This window comes from Syngnathoides biaculeatus, chromosome 5 (assembly GCF_019802595.1).
Source record: "Syngnathoides biaculeatus isolate LvHL_M chromosome 5, ASM1980259v1, whole genome shotgun sequence".
In the NCBI taxonomy this organism is placed as follows: Eukaryota; Metazoa; Chordata; class Actinopteri; order Syngnathiformes; family Syngnathidae; genus Syngnathoides; species Syngnathoides biaculeatus.
In genome coordinates this window covers 13,978,873-14,000,092 of record NC_084644.1, presented here as the reverse complement: position 1 = coordinate 14,000,092, position 21,220 = coordinate 13,978,873, and the positions used below count along the sequence as shown (strand labels likewise).

The window sequence follows — 21,220 nt, the reverse complement described above, 5'->3', positions numbered from 1 at the left end:
GTCCAGGCAATTGACACACTTTTAATCCAGCCGTTACTCATTGTTTCCCACCCCCTTTATTTTTTCTATACTATTTTATTGGGGCGGCATGGTGGATCAACTGGTCCTCACAGATTTGAGGACCCAGGTTCAAACCCAGCCCTCCCTGTGTGGAGTTTGCATGTTCTCCCCGTGCCTGCGTGGATTTTCTCAGGGCACTCCGGTTTCCTCCAACATCCCCAAAACATGCAACATTAATTAGACACTCGAAATTGCCCCGAGGTGTGATTGCAAGTGCGGATGTTTGTCTCCACGTGCCCTACGATTGTCTGGCAACCACCTCAGGGTGCACCCCGCCTCGTGCCCGTTAACACTTGGGACAGGTTCAAGCACTGCCGTGACCGTTGTGAGGATAAGCGGTTAAGAAAATGGATTGATGGATGGATATTTTCTTGGCACATGTATACACCTGTTCATGGAATAAGGAGTGGATGACCAGTCAGCACATCTACCTCACAGTTCTGAGGAACCTCGGTTCAAATCAAGCTTTTATTCTTCCATTTTTACAACCCATGTTATGAATAGCAATAATTCTTATAATGTGGCGCCACTAGTGGTACACATGCTCTCTCTAGTGATATGTAAATCACTCACTGGCCATGTACTACAAGGTGCAGTCAAAAGGTAACAAGCCCGAAGTGGAAATGTACTCATACTTGGCAAATATGTACCTTATTGTGTAATTTGAAGCATCAAATTTGTCAAAAAGATAACACATGACTGGCATTTGGTCATAGTTTTAGATGATGTGTCAAATATTTTTGGAGACAGTTTTCCAATTTAATGTGAAAATATAGTACTGAATCTACCACACGGAATGTACAGCACGGTGGAACAGCTGGTAAAGCGTTGGCCTCACAGTTGTGAGGACCTGGGTTCGATCCCGTCCCCGCCTGTGAGGAGTTTGCATGTTCTCCCCGTGCCTACGTGGGTTTTCTCCCGGCAGCCCGGTTCCCTCCCACATCCCCAAAACATGCAACATTACTTGAACACTCTAAATTGCAACAAGGTGGAATTGCGAGTGTGGTTGTTTGTCTCAATGTGCCCTGCGAGTGGCTGCCCGTTGACAGCTGGGATAGGCTCCAGCACTCCCCGTGAGTCTCGTCGGGATAAGCGGCAAAGAAAATGGATGGATGGATGGTACATTCAAAAATGTTGTTTCCTCACCAAATCCATTATAACACTGCATGTATCTTAAAATAAAATATTTCTTTTGGAGATGCAAGAAGACTCCAAAATAATGCAGTTGATTAGAAGAGGTTGGGAAGTGATGATTTAGACATTTGACCTGATTCAGTTGCCACCAAGAGGCTAGACTTAAGTTCGTTCCAATGGATTTGAGAATATGTTGGGATGAAATGACTGGGGAAAATAAAGTTTGGCTGCGTGACATAACCGCCGGCTGCAACACCTGTCACAATGGCCTTTTGCGACAGCGATAATCGCCTGCATTTTCGGGGTTTATCTCCACAAGATTAACATTTCCAAAGCAGTGTCAGTGTGCGTTAGCGTACTATCTTTTTGCGCAGGTCACGCTGCAGTGTTTTCTTCCGTCATTCTTCTCCGTGGAGACGTGGAGGGATCTGAGAACCGCAGGCGGGATAAAAATGGGGAACATGGGAATACGCATGTCAGCTGTTCCTGTGTTGTTTTGATCTACGGGGCTTACAATGTAGTATTTATGGATCCAGACACCAATGACTGTGAGTGTACAGTTAGTCCGAAGAGGCCACTATGTGGATGCCTGACGCTACAACCACAGTCTGTCACCCGTAGGACTGCTCAGTGTCGCTCACAATGAGCAGGTACTGTATAGTTAGCATGTGTGACAAAGACAACGCTATATAAAGCACCTCAACCAAGATTAAATTGTCAACAAAAGAAGAAAAGAAAAGTGCATTGTAGTATGTTTGGGTGTCTGGCATTTTCTGCAATTAGCACTGTGCGCTTGGACAAGAATGAGACATCTGATGACAGAGAATGGCTTTTAAGGCAAAAAGATAAGGGATTTCATTTAACATAGTGCCTTGCTAAGACTACAAGACAATTCTGTTTTTTTACAATTGCACTATGCCATAGTACTGCAACATAATCTTGCTGCATCTGGGTTAGACAATAGCAACACTACACAACATGTATTCCGATACCACCGTATCTTGTCTTTTATGATCGCTGGGCTTTATCTTGTCAAATCAAACATTGTCGGAGAGCTGAAACCAGAAAACGTGTCACCACTCAGCGTGACTGGATATGCCTGTTACCATGGCGATGACAACAACAACAGAATGAACCGATTTATTGTGTCATGGGATTAAAATAACACAAATGGGAAAAACGTGCAGTTGTCGTCACAGGTGCACTTGAGAGGACGCGCCTTCAAGGATTGCTTGAGGTATATTTACATACCTTTGATACAATATGGCTCGCCAGCAGGCAAGAAAAATATGTAGCTTTGCAAGCTAATGCTAGCAGTAAAGGTTGTGCGTAAAGATGCCGGCGTTTTGTTGAATCATGCTCTACAGCTTCAGTTAACATTGGTTTGTGCGCATGAATTAATGTTGAGTACGTTGACAACAGGAAGGGCAGGAGGTGAAGCGCGACCACAATACGCAATCCTATTGGTTGACGTCAAGTTGTGCTGTTGGAGAGTTGTCGTTGATATGTCACACTACATGGAACATATCCCCCCAAAAAAATCAAATATGCACGACTTTTCCTTTTGCCATCGTAAGAGATACCATAGGGCCAAATCGGTGGTTCTGAATTATGTCGGGCCCGATCTGGAAAATCGCCCACGGTGTGTAATCAGGGTCAACATCGGGAATAAAATTCTGTATGTACTCTGATGTAGACATCAGGCAAGATAAACAACAAAGTGAGGTCAATCATTTAAACGCGGGGTCCAAGGGACAGAGGCATAAGTGAACTATTTCGTAGCCTACCATTTTTAATTGTGGGACATACTGAATGTTACAGTTTGTCATATATTTGTTTCGGTGTGAAGCTACACTGCATCATACTGTTTTAAGTATACATTAATACATTGCTATTATTTCATTAGAGTGTACAGTAGTTTATTTACTTTATTTAGCGGGGTCATAACAAGCGATGTTCCTCAAAACTCTTTTTTTTTTTAAATACCAAATACCACCCACGTAGGCAGCACAGTAACGTAGCTGTAGCGCGTTGGCCTCACAATTCTGCGGACTGGGGTTCAAATCCTGGCCCCTCAATGTGAAGTTTGCATGTTCCGCGTGGGTTTTCACCGGGCACTCCGGTTTCCTTCCACATCTCAAAAACATGCAACATTAATTACACACTCTAAATTTCCCGTAGGTGTGATTGCGAGTGCGGCTGTTTGTCTCGATGTGCCCTGCGATTAGCTGGCAACCAGTTCAGGGTGTACCCTGCCTCCTGCCCCATGACAGCTGGGATAGGCTCCAGCACTCCCGTGACCCTTGTGAGGATAAGTGGCTAAGAAAATTAATGGATGGATGGATGAGTGGACAACTGAAGCGTTTTTTCGCCAGTGACTCTTTCACTTGCCACAAGAGGGGGCCATTAGTACAATTAGTGGTACTCGTACCCCATTGTGAGAATTACTGATTTAGAAACTCAAAATATATTATTTAAAGATGTCAAAATTCTGACACTACTGAAAACTCCAACATTTGCTATACACTAGTACAAGGCACAATACAATAATATAGACTACTGTACTATAATTGCATTGAAAATATGTAAACGTAAAAAAAAATCTTGAATAAGAGGGGATCAACTGCGACTAAGTGTACCTTCCAAAAAAGAAAAAAGTAAAATAAAATACAAAAAATATGGGGAAAAATCCCCCCACGCACATTTTTTAAAAGAAATTGGTAAAAAAAAAAAAAACATTTTATTTGTACCACTAGTAGGCTACTATTAACTACAAGTTACGTCTTAGCAAAGCAAATTTATTTGTATAGTGCATTTCAGACACCAGGCAACTCAATGTACTTTACATGATTAAAAGGATTTGATTACAGAGATAAAACATTTAAAACGGGAAAAATACGATAAAAATTCCAAAAAAAATCGCATACTACTTCGTTATTATTTTTAATGCTATTAATACTTTCTATAATAGCAATAATACTTCTATGACTGCAATTTGTACTACTTCCACCACAAATTATTTCGACTTCTAGTTCAACTATTGCAATTTAGATAGATAGATAGATAGATAGATAGATAGATAGATAGATAGATAGATAGATAGATAGATAGATAGATAGATAGATAGATAGATAGATAGATAGATAGATAGATAGATAGATAGATAGATAGATAGATAGATAGATAGATTTAGAAATAAAATTCAAGCAATCGATAGATAGATAGATAGATAGATAGATAGATAGATAGAGATAGATAGATAGATAGATAGATAGATAGATAGATTAGATAGATAGATAGATAGATAGAGATAGATAGATAGATAGATAGATAGATAGATAGATAGATAGATAGATAGATAGATAGATAGATAGATTTAGAAATAAAATTCAAGCAATCGATAGATAGATAGATAGATAGATAGATAGATAGATAGATAGATAGATAGATAGATAGATAGATAGATAGATAGATAGATAGATAGATAGATAGATAGATAGATAGATAGATAGATTTAGAAATAAAATTCAATCGATAGATAGATAGATAGATAGATAGATAGATAGATAGATAGATAGATAGATAGATAGATAGATAGATAGATAGATAGATAGATAGATAGATAGATAGATAGATAGATAGATAGATAGATAGATAGATAGATAGATAGATAGATAGATAGATAGAAATTGAATTTGTGGTCGATAATACAAGAAATCAGCTGAAGAATTGTGCATTTACATCTTGTCGTTTGTGTATTTTCTTGACGTTATTGTACGTGACGTGAAGTAAGAATGTACTGCACGGACTTGCACGCTTGGCCGTGCGTGTTTGCGCGTGTGATGAAAACAAAGATGGCGGGCGGCGGGGGTGCGGCGGTAGTCTGGAGCGGAAGCGGAAACTCGGCCATCTCCTCCTGACTTGTGTGTTCAGGATATACCAGGGTCAGTCCACACGATCCCATTCGGATATTTTCTCGTTCCGTTTCGTTCCCAATGTGGCCCAAGTTTTGTTTTTTCGTGTGATCGCGTCACACTCGGCCGTCCTCCGAAAGCCGGACATGCCCCCCGCAGTTAAATCTCGAGCCCTTTCGCAGTCCTACTGGCCAACTAGCATCAGCTAGCCTGGCTAGCTAATCTCCCCTAGCTGCAAGCAGGCAAGCAAGCGATACCTTTGACCACTCACTGGTATGTAACCTATTTCTCATTTTAGCATCCGTTATGGTTGAATGTTATCTTAAGGGCTTATCTGCATGTTTGAATATAAGTCCAAGCTTGTTCGTACATTGCTAAAACATCAGCTCGCTTGTTGATACTTTACCCAGACTCCTAACTCAAAGCTTTGGGGCAAAGTACTAGCCAACTGCTTCGACTACTCCTGGTACACACGGACGGGACGGTTGAAATACGTTGTAGTCTGTCAAAAATATTCGTTAGTAAAGCGTTTGACTGGTGTAGCCGTCCAGAGTTATCAGGCTTTAGCAGAGTTAGCACGTCAAATTCCAAGTTAGTAGGCGTGTCAGGGAGTCTACTTCACTGGGTGGAGGCTGCTCCTTATCGAATTGTTTCGTTGAATCTGCACCACACAATGACAAGAGGCTTTCATGCTCAACTGAGCTTTGTGATTCCACTTCATTAAGTGTAGCCAGGATCTGTTGTTGTTGTTTCTGTGGAAAATCAAAATGTCCCTCTTTCCAAGCCTGTTATTTACACAGCGCCCATTTAGAACAGAAGTAATGTCAAAGCACATGGGCACGTCAAGAAGCACACTCGTTAAACATGATGTATGCAGTGGAACAGTGGCTCTCGGGATTAATCCTTCTCAAAAAGTCTGATGGAACCCCAAATCCTATGAAAACCACAGTAATATTTCCCGTCGGAAGTAACGAACATCAATCTATTTCAGGCACCCAATAATATGTTCAAGAACAAAATAAAAATATGCAGAATAAGGTATTTGTGCATCAGGTGAACAAAAATTTAAAAAAATAAAATGATTGAATGATAGAAGTCACTTGAGGAGGGGAGTTTGAAGAGAGGTTTAGAAGGTTGATCCACAATTTTTGTACTTTCCTATGAATTCTATCTAATTATGTGGTGTTTCAGATCATCTTGAAATTCACTGGACATGATTCTGTCATTAATGTGGACTTCCATACATCACCCACTCTGTCATTTTCCTACTTTCGCTCCAAATTCTTTATTGGATTTTACGATGTTTCTGGTCTTTATCAATGGGCCGATACTTGGAACTATATTTGTCTCCAGTTAAATTTAGAAAATTCTTCAGATGAATGTACAAGGTGACAAATTATTGTTGTATTAAATGCAACAGGTGGATGCAGAGATTTATAGAATTTCCTGTAATCTTGAAGAAGAGCCTCTAATTGGTCTGCCTCTCATTGTACATCAGTGGCATAAATGGGGAAAAAAACAATTATTTTCAGAAAAACTAAATATAATTGTATAGTTTCCCACTGCACACCTGATGATCTCTCCACATCTGGCCTTCCGCACTGTTTTATGTGGCCCACGAAAGATGAAAACTAACCATAAAAATGATAAGAACCAAATGCAGGGCAATTATGGAATATGACGTGGGAGTTCTCATTGCATTTGTCTTTCCGATATTCTGTTGATGAAGTAGGTTCTGTCAAATTAAAAAGGTCTATACCTTACCTAAAGCCACACAGCCCTGGTTTACATGGTCTTCTCACACTTGTCTCCAAACATTTTTGTTCTTGTTCTTCCATATGTCATCCTATACTTTCATTCATTCCACATATTCTTTGTGTGTGTGTGTGTGTGTGTGTGTGTGTGTAAACCACAATGATACACATTGAGCTTTTCCTTGGGGAGTTAGCCAATTTTAAGACTTTACAGTACCTGTTTCATCAGTAGACTATCAGAAATAAACAGATCTGCTTAGTATCATTTGTGTTTTGCAGGCATTTTTAAAAAATTTGAATGATGCATTCTGGACACTCTGTAAAACTTTCAAGAGAAAAATGAGGGAAACCCAGGCTTCAAAAGAGATGTAGTGTATTTTCCCTTATCATTTGGTTTGTCTGAACTTTGAAACTCAGCAGTCCCTAACTGGGGCAATGGCTGATTCCTGGTTTGTTACACAACCCCTTGAACTGTATGTGGGTGTCAAGGGTTTAGATAATTTTTTTCAAATTAGCTGAGCAGAATTGTTGATGCGCACAGTAAGTGATTATGTGGGTAGGGTTTTGAATCAGTTTGAATAAACAACCATAGTTGTATCTATGTTTCGTTTTGGACTTCAAACTGTGCACTTTGCTGGCGCAGTTGTGTATTGATGTAGTCCTATCAATGTAATAACCCGAGAAGTGCCCCAGGAGCTTTGCAATGGTTGACATGGGCAGGGCCACTTGCTTACTGGCTGACGTAGTGGGCAGTTATGGGTGTGTTGAAGTATGCACTGTACTTTGACATTTTGCATTGGGAAAATGTCCAGTTTTTGAGACCAAGGAAATATATAAAGTGGTACCTTAGCCTACATGTTTTCCCAATTTTTCACTTGCCTCAGTTTTTTTTTTTTTTAAATTGTGGTACGAGTGCTAGATGGCGACAGCATCAACAACAAGCAGCAGTTTGGCAGTTAGTAAACAGTTCTTCAAAAAACATACCCAAGTTCTTCCGTCAAGATTTTTATTTCCACACCCAGTTAAAGTTTGCTGGAAAACAACAAAAACACAATTACATTTCTATTTAATCAAACACCACATACCTTTGTCCAAACCCTGCTAGCTTAATAGGATCACACAATAATAATTGCCATAGATGGGCTAAGAAAATTAACATCAGTGACAGTATTATAACCCTTTAGCTCTGTAAGACCCATACAAACTGTGTAGTAACTCATGTAGACGGACAATAAAAAAAAATACTCTCAGCTAGAGCTGGCTTGTATGATTAAAAAATATCATCCATCCATTAATTTCTTTATCGTTTTACCCTCACAAGGGTTGTGAGTGTGCTGCAGCCTATCCCATAATAAAAAAATCATATTGTCCAAACACGATTATCAATATGTTTTGCTGTAAAATTACCATTTTTAAAGCATCTTTACTGACAACTGAAGAAGCTAAAGAGTAGTTTACCATTTCATTGACATAAAAATGAAAGAAAAATGAGAAGAACAGGAAAAATAGCCATGTAAAAATCTCATCTTTCAATGTAAAGTCATTTTACAAAAATAGTGTTGCAATTGGGCTTTACACAATCAGTATCTTTGGGTCTGATCACCAATCAGCAAGTTTTGAAAATCAATCACTCATCCAATCACAAGATGGACCAGTATGTCCATTCACATGACATTGTTCATTAATTGTTTATACTTGCTTACTGTATAATGAATACTGTATCCATTTTTTTTTTTTGTATCGGTAATGCTCACCATGGTCGCAGGCGTGCTGGAGCCCACCCCATCTCAACACTATTCTCTAGCATTTTAGACAAAAGTTAAAACATCAATGACCTCTAGGGGGCATTCAAGAATTGGTGACTGGCATAAGTTTAGGTCAAATCAAATTTACAACTTGCCAGATGTAATGGGTGCTAACTTACTGTAATTAAATTATTTTATTGCAATTTAATTACTTCAATAAATACTTTTAATTCCATGCTTACTTTCACTTTATCACTGGCCCAACCATATGGACAGGTGTTGTCCAATGTTTGCGTCTGTTCAACCTTTCCCTTCGAATGCAGGATGCAAAGATATACATTCTTCAGGTGGCCGATCACATTTGTTGTGTTGAAGCATTTCGATGATGTTCCCTACGACGTCGTTCAGTTGTGCATAGATTGCAAATAATGTTTTGACTGAGAGGATGCAAAATAATTCCACAGAGACTTTTTTTTTAACTGACAGGACTGAAAAACCGTATTGGCGGTCAAATAGTTCCAGTAATCCTCCACAAGAGATGTGACAAGGCTGAAAATAAACGAGCTTTGGGTTCTTATGTGATGGCCGTGTGTAGCCTATCGATCACCTCAATTTACTGGATCGGCATATTCTAACGTGAAAGACAATCAGCATAAAATGCTTATTATCTACTTGTATTTTGGAAATATGGGAAAGTTACAATACTTAAAAAAAAATAGCGTGAGAATAAGATTCTAGTTTTGGCCACAGTTGCACTTTTCAAAGTCTGTATAGAACATCTGATTCAAGTTCTGTCATTTGTAGTTGTGTCTACTTGCTCACCCAAGCAAATAAAGAAATCTTTTCTCTCTGCCCATGAGGTATTTGTTAATTTCAAATCATGTGGTCTTCTTACTGAATATCTGCTTTGTCCTCATTTTATCACAGGCACTTTGGAATCTGCGGCTCTGCTTGTGTGCGTGTTTGCGAGTGTGCGTGCGTGCATATGCATGGGTTTGTGTGGGTGACTAAGGAGTCAACACCAAGTGTCAGTGTCATTTTTTTGTATTGTTTGTCTCATTTTGCTCTGCATTCATCTTACAGCGTCTGGGATTTTGGGATCCAATGTTGCCACTGGAAGAACAAGACGCAGGTTGCTGTGAATGAGTGGCCCATCCGAGCGAAAGATCAGCACGCATTACAAGAAGAGAGGCCCTGATTCTTCATTGTTCTTGTGTTAAAGGTGTGCATGACTCTGACCTACTCACCTTATTCCAACATCAGATAATGCAAGATTTCCCCTCAGTTTTTTGACTGAAGACCCAATTTAGAAATTTAAATTGCTTCGAGGGACACAAATTCACTAAATTGCCTCCTTTTACATAGCTTCGACTTATAAGAAGGGCTGTAATGATACACCAAGGTCACAAATCAATGGCATGATGATGGATTCAGTATTTGATTTGTGATTTCAAAGTGTGGGGTGGGGGGTTCGGTGCAAAAAATGAGTTTGTGATTTAAAAAAAGACTGGACATGACTAATGATGATAATCTCTAGACTGCTGTAAACCAGAAATAAATTATGTAAAAAAAAAAAAGAGAGAGAGAGAGAGAGAGAGAGAAAGAAACCTTTCTATCTAAATTGCAACTGCTTAAAATATAGTAGCAACTAAACGACATTGTGGAGTTAAGGAAAATAACTTGCTGTTTGTGCCATAAAATGCAACTATGTAAATATGATGTTAACAGCATCGCAGACGTCCTATCTGTGCTGCAAACTGGAAATTAAATAAAATACAGTGGGGCGAAAACCAATTTAGTCAGCTACCAATTATGCAAGTTCTCCCACTTAAAAAGATGAGAGAGGCCCTTAATTTTAATTATGGGTGCACTTCAACTATGAGAGACAAAATGGGGGGTCCAGAAAATTATAGTCTGATTTTTAAATAACTTATTTTCAAATTATGGTGGAAGATTAGTATTTGATCATCTGCAAAGAGGCAAGATTTGTGGCTCTTACAGACCTGTGAGGCTCCTCTGTTCTTTACTCCTTACCTGTAATAATGGCAACTGTTGGAACTCATTATCAGTATAAAAGACACATTTGGACAACGTCAGTCACACTCCAAACTGCAATATTGCCAGCTGTTAAAGAACCCCGGAAAGAAATTCGTAGACCTGCACCAACCTGGAAAGACAGAATCTGCAATAGGTAAGCAGCTTGGTGTGAAGAACTGTTGGACCAGTCACCAGAAAATCAAAGATATACAAGACCACTGATAATTTCCCTTAATGTGGCACTGCAGTCAAGTTCGTACTCTGAGTGAGCAAAAATTCCACGGCCACCCGGTGGGGAGTGAATGACCTCCAGAGAGCTGGGACCAAAGTAACAATGGCTACCATCAGTAGTGCCAGACGTTTCCCCCTGCTTAAGCCAGTACATGTCCGGGGCCGTCTAAAGTTTGCTAGAAAGCATTTGGATGATCCAGAAGAGCATTGGGAGAATGTTGAATGGTCGGATGAAGCCAAAATAGAACTTTTTGGTAAAAAGTCAACTTGTCATGTTTGGAGGAGAAAGAATGCCTGAGTTGCATTCAAAGAACAACATGTCTCTTCTGAAGCATTGGGGTGGAGACATCATGCTTTAAGGGGTGTTTGATTCTGATTCGGTTTTTCTGCAAGAGACCAGGAAAACTGATCTGGAATAAGTAATGAATGAATGGAGCCATGTATTTGGGGATTGGGCGAAAATCTGTCATCAGCAAGGCCAATACAGATGAAACGTGGTTGTGTCTTTCAGCATGACTACAATCCCAAACACTTTTCCAAGGCAACGAAGGAGTGGCTTATGTTTTATTAAATTAGCTGAAAAACATGTTTTTATGTTAAGTTTGATAGCACTGTGAGCTAATGTGTGACTGCATATGCACAATGGAAGAACATGACTGGGTGACTTTTGATTTCAATACAAAAATGTTACTGCCTAATTTATAAGGTACATAAACTAATGATTAAAAAACACAAGTTGTGAATCAAACAAATCACATCTGGATGACAGGCCTTTTGGAATCCTGCTATCCATCCTCCCTTACTCGATCACTTTTAAGGATCAAAGGAATAATTAGATTCTTCCAAAATTAAAATCAAAATCTCTGCCTTGATATTCGCAGTGATCATTTTTCCATTCTAACTAATGTTCCTCCAAATTATATTTAGGCAACCCATCAGAGGGAAAGGGGTGGACTGAGCCAAATATGGACAAAGCAGATACAAAACTGTGTCAAACAAGTAGTTTTATCCTTTTACTTGATTAATAAATGGGATGATTGTTATGAGTAATTGTTTCTAAAATTTTTGATTGCTGTAGACCTATCAAATTCGTTTTTTTTTCCAATATCAGATTCCAACACAGCTCGACGGCTCAACGGTTGCCATGTCGACCTCATCGCTACGGCGACAAGTCAAGAACATCGTCCACAACTATTCAGAGGCTGAAATCAAGGTTGTATTTCATGTTTCTTGGGTAATGATTTCCACCTTTCTTCTTTTATTTTCTTAAACACCCACATCCTCTTTTGTGCACCTGATTTACGAAGGCCTATATCATGTCTCCCTGCTGCTCCGATGGCACAATGTCTGCTGTAATCTAATTGTTTGAAGCAATCTTTTTGCCCAATCCTCTCATATGTATGCTGCATGACCTCACATAATTACGTTAGACGTTCATTTATTTGCCCCCTCCACCTCATTTTCTGATGGTATGCATTGACGCTCGTAACTGCAAAGACCTTGAATTTGAGACCAAATGACTGACAGCAGATGGATTGTATGTAATTGAAATCTGTTCCTCATCTAGGTTAGAGAAGCGACATCTAATGACCCGTGGGGCCCCAGCAGCTCTCTGATGTCAGAGATAGCCGATCTGACCTACAATGTTGTGGCCTTTTCCGAAATCATGAGCATGGTGTGGAAGCGCCTCAATGACCATGGCAAGAACTGGAGACACGTGTACAAGGTGCCTTACCATCATGCTTAAGATTCTTTGAGGCTTATCAAATAAGTGAATCAGTCTAACATTTTCACTGTAATTTATTACATTAATTAACGTTTAATAGAGTTTATCATTTGTACCGCCTTTATAGTCACATCTTGGTGATGAAAGTACCACTTGTTACCGTTCACTTTATCCCCATACTCTGCTGACACTGACAGCAGTGCTACTGACGAGCATCACTATCCATCCAGCCATTATCTGAGCAGCTTATCCTTTACAGCGGGGTGCCCAGACTTGTTAACCCCAAGATCTACTTTTCAAGCATGCTTTTTTTGACCTATTGTATTCATGTCTTCCAGGCTATGACTCTTATGGAATATCTCATCAAGACTGGATCTGAGCGTGTCGCCCAGCAGTGCCGAGAGAACATTTACGCAGTCCAGACCCTTAAGGATTTCCAGTACATCGACAGGGACGGCAAAGACCAGGTATGCAGACACATGGCAATTGTTGTAGATCAGTGTGAGCCTTTGAGCGTCCTTGTGAGTGCTCTCATTTTTGGGTGTTTGAGTGTTTGTCCTCTTCAATACATGGCCAAAACTCCACCGGTTACTTTTTTTTTTTCCTTGCCCATAAGCAAATACATTCACTACAGTACATTCATTGTATCATTTTCTCTTTGTTTTACCCGAGTGGCAGAATATCAAAGGCTTGCTTGTGGAGTACTATGAATTTTGGCTCACCACGCAAAGTAAAAATCGACCAAGCAGCCACTTGTAATTCAAAAAACTGATGTTGGGACACCCGTAAATCAAGCTACTGCTGTATACGAAGGTTTGGATAATTATTTCGCTAATGTTTTTTCCAGGGTGTGAATGTGCGTGAGAAAGCCAAACAGTTGGTGACCCTACTGAAAGATGAAGAGAGACTAAGAGAGGAAAGGATCCACGCCCTCAAAACCAAAGAGAAGATGGCACAAACCTCCAGTGGTGAGACTTATTTTTTTGTCCAAGTGGTGATCTCACCACTCCATAAACACTCCTCCCTGCATACGTTTATTCATATTGTTGCAGCTTCTTCCGCGCCCTCTGCGCCCAATCTGGGTGGCAGCCTGTCCCTGGGTTCTCACTCTGGAGGTGCTGATCCGGAGCAGGCGTGGCCACAGAGCTCTGGAGAGGAGGACCTGCAGCTACAGCTTGCTTTGGCAATGAGTAAAGAAGAGGCAGAGCAGGTAGGGAACACAAGACAGCCGAGCGGAGAAGAGTGTGTGTGAGTAATGCGAGTTTGATTTGCAGTTTCACTCTATGCCGTGAAGCACTGTGTACACAGATGAGCATTCAGTGATGTAAAGTGGCACGTACACCTAGCCTTGCTCTCACCATGTGACCCCTGACCTCCCCCAGACTAGCAAGGACCCTCTGGAGGACGCAGAGATCCGCTATGCAATCACACTCAGCAAAGAGATGCTCCAAGAGGTTAGGGGCAGTCTGCGTGCCAAGCCGGTTGTGAAGCCATCTTGTCTTTCTGTCAGCTGGAGTTTACAGCATTGTCCAATCAAGATGACAAATTATTTGTCACATGTCATTTTAAGATTGCAGTAATACTTTTAGGGGTGCTTTCACACCTATAATTATCTTTCTTGGGTCCACATCAGTTTGGTCCGTTTCTCCCTGGTCCGTTTTTTTTTTTTTTTTTTTTTTTTTTTGGGACACACACAAATAGAGGGAGAGAGAAAAATCAATATTCCACACAAACCAAAATCCACCATAACAAACGACTTGACATTGGTGGTGGTCTTTTTATTGGTCAAGGGACTATGAACACAGAGTTTGTTTGGTATATGGGCCTGTTCATTAAGTCTTTTCTGTTTAAAATTCACCCGTAATTACCATCAGGCAGTAATGACAACTATTCATTTCCCAGTTGCCAGACTTCACTTGGATCTATTCTTTTTGATCCATAACCAAAGTTCATTCCTGTCACACTTGACCAAACAAACCAAACTAAGGGGGAAACTGGCTAAAGTTTGATTGAAAAGGACCAAGCGCACATCTATGTAACTTGCAGGTGGTGTGTTCACTTAATAAATCAAATTCATCTTGAATTTAATTGTGAAATTTGCATGCTGAATATCTTTTCAATACCATATTTAACCCTGCGCACTGTACAAACTTTGATTCTTCTTTCCTCATCCACTGAATTGTGGTCTTAAATAGAAATCCTTCTTTCTGACATCTCATTTCTATTATTTTCTGTTGTTTCTTCCTTGTAACACATATTTGTTCTTTAGTCCTTAGATAAGATACATTTTTAATTCAAAAATCTATCTATAGTATATGCTAATCTTTTGTTTGGTTAGTTCCATGTTGTGTTTCATCCAAAACTGCCCCCCAGTTGATGATTACCCTGCAAAGTGCTTTTCATGTAGGACTTCAAACTGGCAGTCATTTGGGTCAGCTTGTTCTTGTAAACAGATGTTATGAGTGGTTTGAAGAAGAAAAATTAAAGAACTTCTGATGTGTGTAGAAACTATTTATCTAGGGTGTATACGACGTTGATATCCATCTCAACTATTCCTACATAACAGATCTGCATTTGATTACATTTTACCCTAGGCTTTTTTTCTGAAGAACTCTTGACTCTAAAAGATTATTGTTGATATGTATGAGACTTTACTCACGTCACTGTGTGTGTGATTGGCAGGAGGAACGATTGCGCAGAGGCGACGATTTGCGACTGCAGATGGCCATCGAGGAGAGCAAGAGGGAGAAGGCAAAGCCAGAAGAGGTGTGTTTATGTAATGTCCTTCTCACAGCATCATCTGCTGTCTACGAGTCTGATGTACACGTTGTTCTTAACGGTTGTTTATCTGGTGAATGGGCGAATGTGAGGCGTGGTGAACAGCTTTGGGCACAGTGAGGTTTAGATAAATTACAATTCATTTACCTTTTGTTTTCTGTCTACTGTGCACGTAGTTGGCCTGCAAACATATACAGGAATTATAAAATGTACAAACTGGAAATCTGTTGTGTGAATTGTAATGTTAATAACATTGGAATATACATGTGAGCTATAGGAACACGCGTAAAAATTAGCTATGTAAAGAGATGAAGCATGAAATGTCAAAACACCCCTTGCTTATAAGAGGAAAGGCAGCTTTATTTATATTGTGCATTTTATATACAGTACAAGGGAACTCAGTGCTTTACGTGATTTTAAAAACAAAGTACAAAAATAAAAAGACTGCTGTATAAAACATGGAAATATACAGTTCAAGTAAAAGTTTTGAAAATGCTTTCATAAAAAGCAATTGTAAGCATGGGGAAATGTTTTTAACTAGACTTGAAAACATTCACACTTAAAGCTGACTTCATATCTGTTGGCAACTTATTCCATGTGTGTGTAGGGTACAAGCTAAAAGGTTTTTTCGCCATGTTTGTGTTTAACTCTGGGCCCCACTAGCTTACCTAAATCTCGAGCTCTTAGAGTCCTACTGGTTTTACCATATATTCAATTTGCATTTCTATAACATATTTAGGTTCAAAGCCATTCAGTGAATTATAGACAAGAAGCAGAACTTTAAAGTCTATGCTATAGGATACTTGGAGACAGTTAAAAGACTACAATTCAAATAATATACTGTAATTGCTTTGTTAGTTAAATTTGCACATTCATATATTTTTGTCCATTTGACATTCATTTATATAAAAAAGTGTTACTTAGTGAAGTAATCATTTGGAAGACTACTTTTTGCTTTTACTTGTCATGTCATTCCAAAGTAACAGGACTCTGTTTTGAGTATGAGTTTTGGCTACACTACTCACCTCTGAATGGTTGTATCATCATCTTTATTGCAAACTTTAAAGACTCTCATTGCATTAGATAATTTTGTTTTCGTCGTGATTTTTAGGACTTTTTAAAATCTAGACTTTCCCAAGAATAACTGAAATCAACTGATGAAATTGGTAGTCAACAACTGTAGTCTCTCGCTCGTTGTCTAAAAAGTCGAGGAAATTAATAGAGCTGAAGTTCACACATGAACAGTTGATAGCGTCATACAAATAAAACAAAGATCAGCCTTAAGTAAATTCAAATATAATCGAAACTGCAAAAAAACAGATTAATATGCTGTGTATTATATGGTTATAAATATACCGTAGTCTTAATGTTCATGAAGATTCCATGTTACTTTCTTTGCTTTACAGAATGCTCTTATGGAACTGAGTGCTGTGGACCCCTGGGGGGCTCCTGCTGCCGCCGCCCCCACTGTGGGCTCAGCCGGCCCCTCCCCTCCACCAACCCTTCCCATCGCCACTTCGGGCCCATGGGGCACAACGGCCACAGACCCATGGGGGGTGGCATCGCCTGCTTCCCCAACCAGCGGCGACCCCTGGGGCGGAGGGGTGCCGCCTCCAACTGTAGCACCTCCTCCCGACCCCTGGGGAGAGTCGTCCAACAGAGTTAATAATGTAGACCCCTGGGGAAGCTCAGGTAAGCAACAACGACTTTTCTCCCTATCCCTGTCATGACCCCAGCGCCCATGTGGTTACCATGCTACCATTTCTTCTCATGGACTCACATGCTTTCAGGTTCATGCGGAGGAAAGCATGCTCGTTAAATTCATTCTCCTTATGTGTCTAAAGCAGGATGTAAATACTCTGGTTTCTACTCAGGATTGATTGGCTGTTTCCTCGAGCAGAGTGCTTTCATGTTTTTATGCATGAAACCGCAACCTGCATAAATATGAGAATAAGCTAAATGAGTGACCACCAGTGTCAGATGAGAGACCCTGTTTAGGAAACCACCTCCCTGCAACCTCCTTGCTGTGGATTTGTACCAGGGCTGGGCGATATGGTGTTAACATAAACTCTCGGATTTTATTTGTGTGATGTTTGCCGATAAAGCAAACAACAGTGATATTATTCAAAATGTTTTTTTTTCTTTTTGGGATTTCCTTCTTTTCCCCTCAAGGCATTAACTTACATTAGAAATACAGTACATTATTTTACAGGCAATAAAAAAAATTACTGCCTTGGAAAAAAAACAACCCACAATGCTATGTAGACACAATCTCTAAAAAGTGAACAATTTCAGTGTTCAACATTTTAATCTCATGAATTGAGGAACCACAGAGCTTGGATATATTGGGCCCAATGTCCATTTTTTGCAATCCTTCTAGTTCTCTATTTAATTGAACAGCTTGAAGCATGGCCACCTTAGAAAAATAGTTGCAAAGTGGGGATGCGTTTTAAGCTTCAAGAAACTGGTAAAATGGGGAAAAAAATGTTCGGATTTAAAGTTGATCTAATAATCTCCCAGCCCCAATATGTTTCTGTAAAGTGTTGTGTTAACCCCTCCTTCCCCACCTGCATCTCCCCCATCCCTTCCCCCTGTAGCTGTGACACCCCCCAGTGTCGACCCCTGGGGCCCCACAGTGCCATCCAGCACTTCCTCCTCAGGGGGGCCAGTAGACCCCTGGGCGAAGGACGTGCCTGTCCCTGCCTCTGACCCAATCACCCCCGACATCTGGAATGACTCCGCCAAACACACTAACGGCACAGGTACATTCACACCCATCGGTCATATGTAGGAACTGAGAGTAGCGCAAGTTCTGAACACACACACACACACAGGTACAGTGTAGTTGTCATGGTCCAACATTTCATCACCTTCAATCACACGTGGTTAGATTCTTGATTTTGTACAGCTGCCGATTTTGCTTTCTCAATTTCGTAGGAGATCCCGAGCGACGAGGGTCCTCAGCCACCGCCTGCAATAGCACAGGCTCGCCCGTACCCTTTGACCTCTCCTCCCTCGGCTCATCTCTACCTGTTCGCAAGACTCCCGAGTCGTTCCTCGGGCCCAATGCAGCTCTGGTTGATCTGGACTCACTCGTGTCATCCAAACCCAAACCCAAACAGCCGCCACCTCCTTCCATCTCCTCATCGTCGGCGCACAACCCCTTCCTCCAGAACACGGGTGAGCTACAGCTGCGAAAAATTGTTTGCAAGTCTAAGGTCACACCTCAAACACACTTTTTCCTTGTTTGATTTAATGGGAAAATCAAAATAAGTTGGCCAGGAAATATCAGAGAAATACTCGTGGACCTTCACAAGTCTGACTCATCCTTGGGTGCATTTTCCAGATGCTTGAATGTGCCACGTTCTTCTGTTCAAATAATTATACGCAAGTATAAAGATCATTGGAATGTTCAGCCATCACAATGCTCAGAGAGGAGATGGTCTCTGTGTTCCAGAGATGAATGTCTTATTGTCTGAAATGTGTGAATCATCCCCAGAACAAAAGCTAAAGACCTTCTGAAGATGCTGGTAAGAAGGTGTGAGCAAAACGAGTCCTGCACCGATATGGGCTAAAAGGCCACCCACCGAGTACGAAAGATAAGAAAGACAGATAACAGTTTGCAAAAAGACACCAAGACAAAAATCTTAACTTCTGGAGACACGTCCTGTAAGTCTGATGAAACTAAAGTGGAGCTGTTTGGCCATGATGACCAACGTTACATCTGGAGGGAAAAGGGGGACGGACGCTTGTAGACCTGAGAACACCACACTATACCGACTGTGAAGCACGGAGGTGGCATCATTATGTCGTAGGGCTCGTTTCCTGCAACAGTAACCGTTTTACTATTTCAAGCAATGGCGTACCCGAAGCGCCCTCGCATTAGTCAAATTTTAGCCTGAACACAAATTAAAAACAAAAATCAGACAACTGACAGCTTGTAAATAAAACTGAAGACACTTTACTTTTGTAAGTCAAGGTTCAGGATTACTGGAGTGTAAGATTTTTTTTACATTTTCCTCCTTTTTGCCCTCAGGCTCCTCGTCAGCACCCGGAATGGCCGTGACCCCGGGCAGTACCATCTCCAGCCGTGGGGTTTCTCCAAGCCCGGGCTCATCGAACCCTTTTGGCGTGGCTCCGTCCATGACCTCCGTTTCACCTCAGCCATCGTCCCTGGGCCTGAGCGGCCTTCGCACCAGCCCCGTGCCTCCCAACCCGCTGCTGGGCATGGTGCCCCCCAGTATGGGCCTGGGGCCGATGAGCATGGGCCACCCGGGAATGGGCATGGGCATGATGCAGGCTAGCCCCATGAGCATGAGCTACAGCGGGCTCTCCCCGATGGCGCCGCCCACTTCTGGTATGCTGGGTCCCGCGGGGGTCACGCCGCCTCAGGTGATTTTGGGTGGGCCCGGCAGGGCAGGAGGAGTGATGGGTGCAGGGAGCACGGTGGGAGGCGCAGGAATGACGGGAACCAGCACTAATCCTTTTCTTCTTTGAGGACACATTTTGAACACCCTCTGTCATAACCTGCTGCTCCCTTTTTGTTCAACACACACAAAAGTCCTCCACATATTTCAAAGAAAATCTGATTTTTGTTTTTTTCTCCAAAAGCATTTCACCGAGGACTCATTTTACCGCATACATTTCAAAAGTTTATTTTGTGTGTCACTGGGAAATAGAGATCTATTTATTTAGTCGTCTTCATGCTCTGCGTGACGCGCACAGAACGAGAAAAAGGCGCTGCCACCAAGGACAAATAATAAAGCGAAGGAAGAAACTGCCTCCTCTTCCTCACGTCTCTCGACAAACTGAATCTGGAAGAGGAAAAGCGTGCATGAAGAATGATTTTTAACAAACTGCACATGGACTGAAGAAGAAAAAAAACATTTCAGGTTCAATGTGGTCAAATCATTTCAATTAATTTAAGCCTAATTTATTGTATTTTTCCACTTTTTGGGAACAATTAAGGAAAATCACATGTGATCATGCCATATATAAAATCAAAAGCTTATTTTTCTCATTTTCCTGATTGGTGTGAAAGCTTAATTGGAACTGATTGATCTGGGACTGATGTGGAAAGTGACGCGATAGTGAGAGATGACAGAAGCTTATTTGTGCAAATCTAAAATATTTCCAATGCCTTTCTGTGTACGTGTTTTTAATGTCACCATTTTTTTTTTCTTGTTCTTTCTCTCCTGTTTCAGTGACTCCACAGGAAAAAAAATTTGCATCAATTCATTTTTGTTTTTAAGAACTAACCTGTATTACTACTCTGCAATGTTGGGGTATCAAATGCGGTATTATTAATAAGAGTCGCATATTTTGGCCGCCAATCAGATGTCATGCTTGATCGTCGACAACATTTCAACCCCGTTTGTACGTCTCCCGAAAACCGCGTTGTCCTTGTGATTTGACGGTAAAATGAACGAATTGCGGAAGATGACAAAAACAACAGACTTGACATGCTCCATGCTGTTCTTTTAATTTACACATTTTATATCAAGAAAAACAAATCTTATACTTGGATAATCCTGTGCTGTTGCCTGTGAACATTCACATTTGACAAAATGGAAAAAGATGGTTGGGGAAAAAAAAGCGAACAGGATTGTGGAGTTATGGCTGGTTTCATGCTTGTGCTGTACTTTGTCTTTATCCTATTTGCAATTTTTACTGCTGCAGAGTACAATAATGTGACAAGAATAAATGTATATTTTATTTTCCTTGATCAAGTTGCTTTTTAAAATTGAACGCAAAAATACACACCAGTGTTTATTAGCAGTTTATATGTGGGAAGAAGCAGTTAACGATGCGTATGAATTGACGTGAGAATTTCAAAGAAGC

At 40.7% G+C, this 21,220-nt stretch overlaps 1 protein-coding gene across 4 annotated transcripts; it reads left to right on the top strand.

Moving 5' to 3' along the window:
• The first annotated feature begins 2,292 nt into the window (after positions 1-2,292).
• Positions 2,293-21,104, top strand: epn1a (epsin 1a). 4 transcript variants are annotated; one of them, XM_061820252.1, is made up of 13 exons: positions 5,063-5,381; positions 9,691-9,829; positions 11,987-12,088; positions 12,443-12,601; positions 12,940-13,068; positions 13,449-13,569; positions 13,654-13,811; positions 13,984-14,055; positions 15,284-15,367; positions 16,786-17,071; positions 17,977-18,141; positions 18,317-18,559; positions 19,416-21,104. In XM_061820252.1, exons 3-13 carry the CDS (start codon positions 12,020-12,022, stop codon positions 19,874-19,876), a joined length of 1,947 nt encoding a protein of 648 aa, XP_061676236.1. In that variant the 5' UTR covers positions 5,063-5,381; positions 9,691-9,829; positions 11,987-12,019; the 3' UTR covers positions 19,877-21,104. The 4 variants fall into 4 exon arrangements, with proteins under 4 accessions (XP_061676235.1, XP_061676234.1, XP_061676236.1 ...); XM_061820253.1 differs by lacking the exon at positions 13,984-14,055; XM_061820251.1 differs by lacking the exons at positions 5,063-5,381; positions 13,984-14,055 and adding an exon at positions 2,293-2,431 and having other exon boundaries at positions 13,449-13,811.
• The last annotated feature ends 116 nt before the right edge of the window (positions 21,105-21,220 follow it).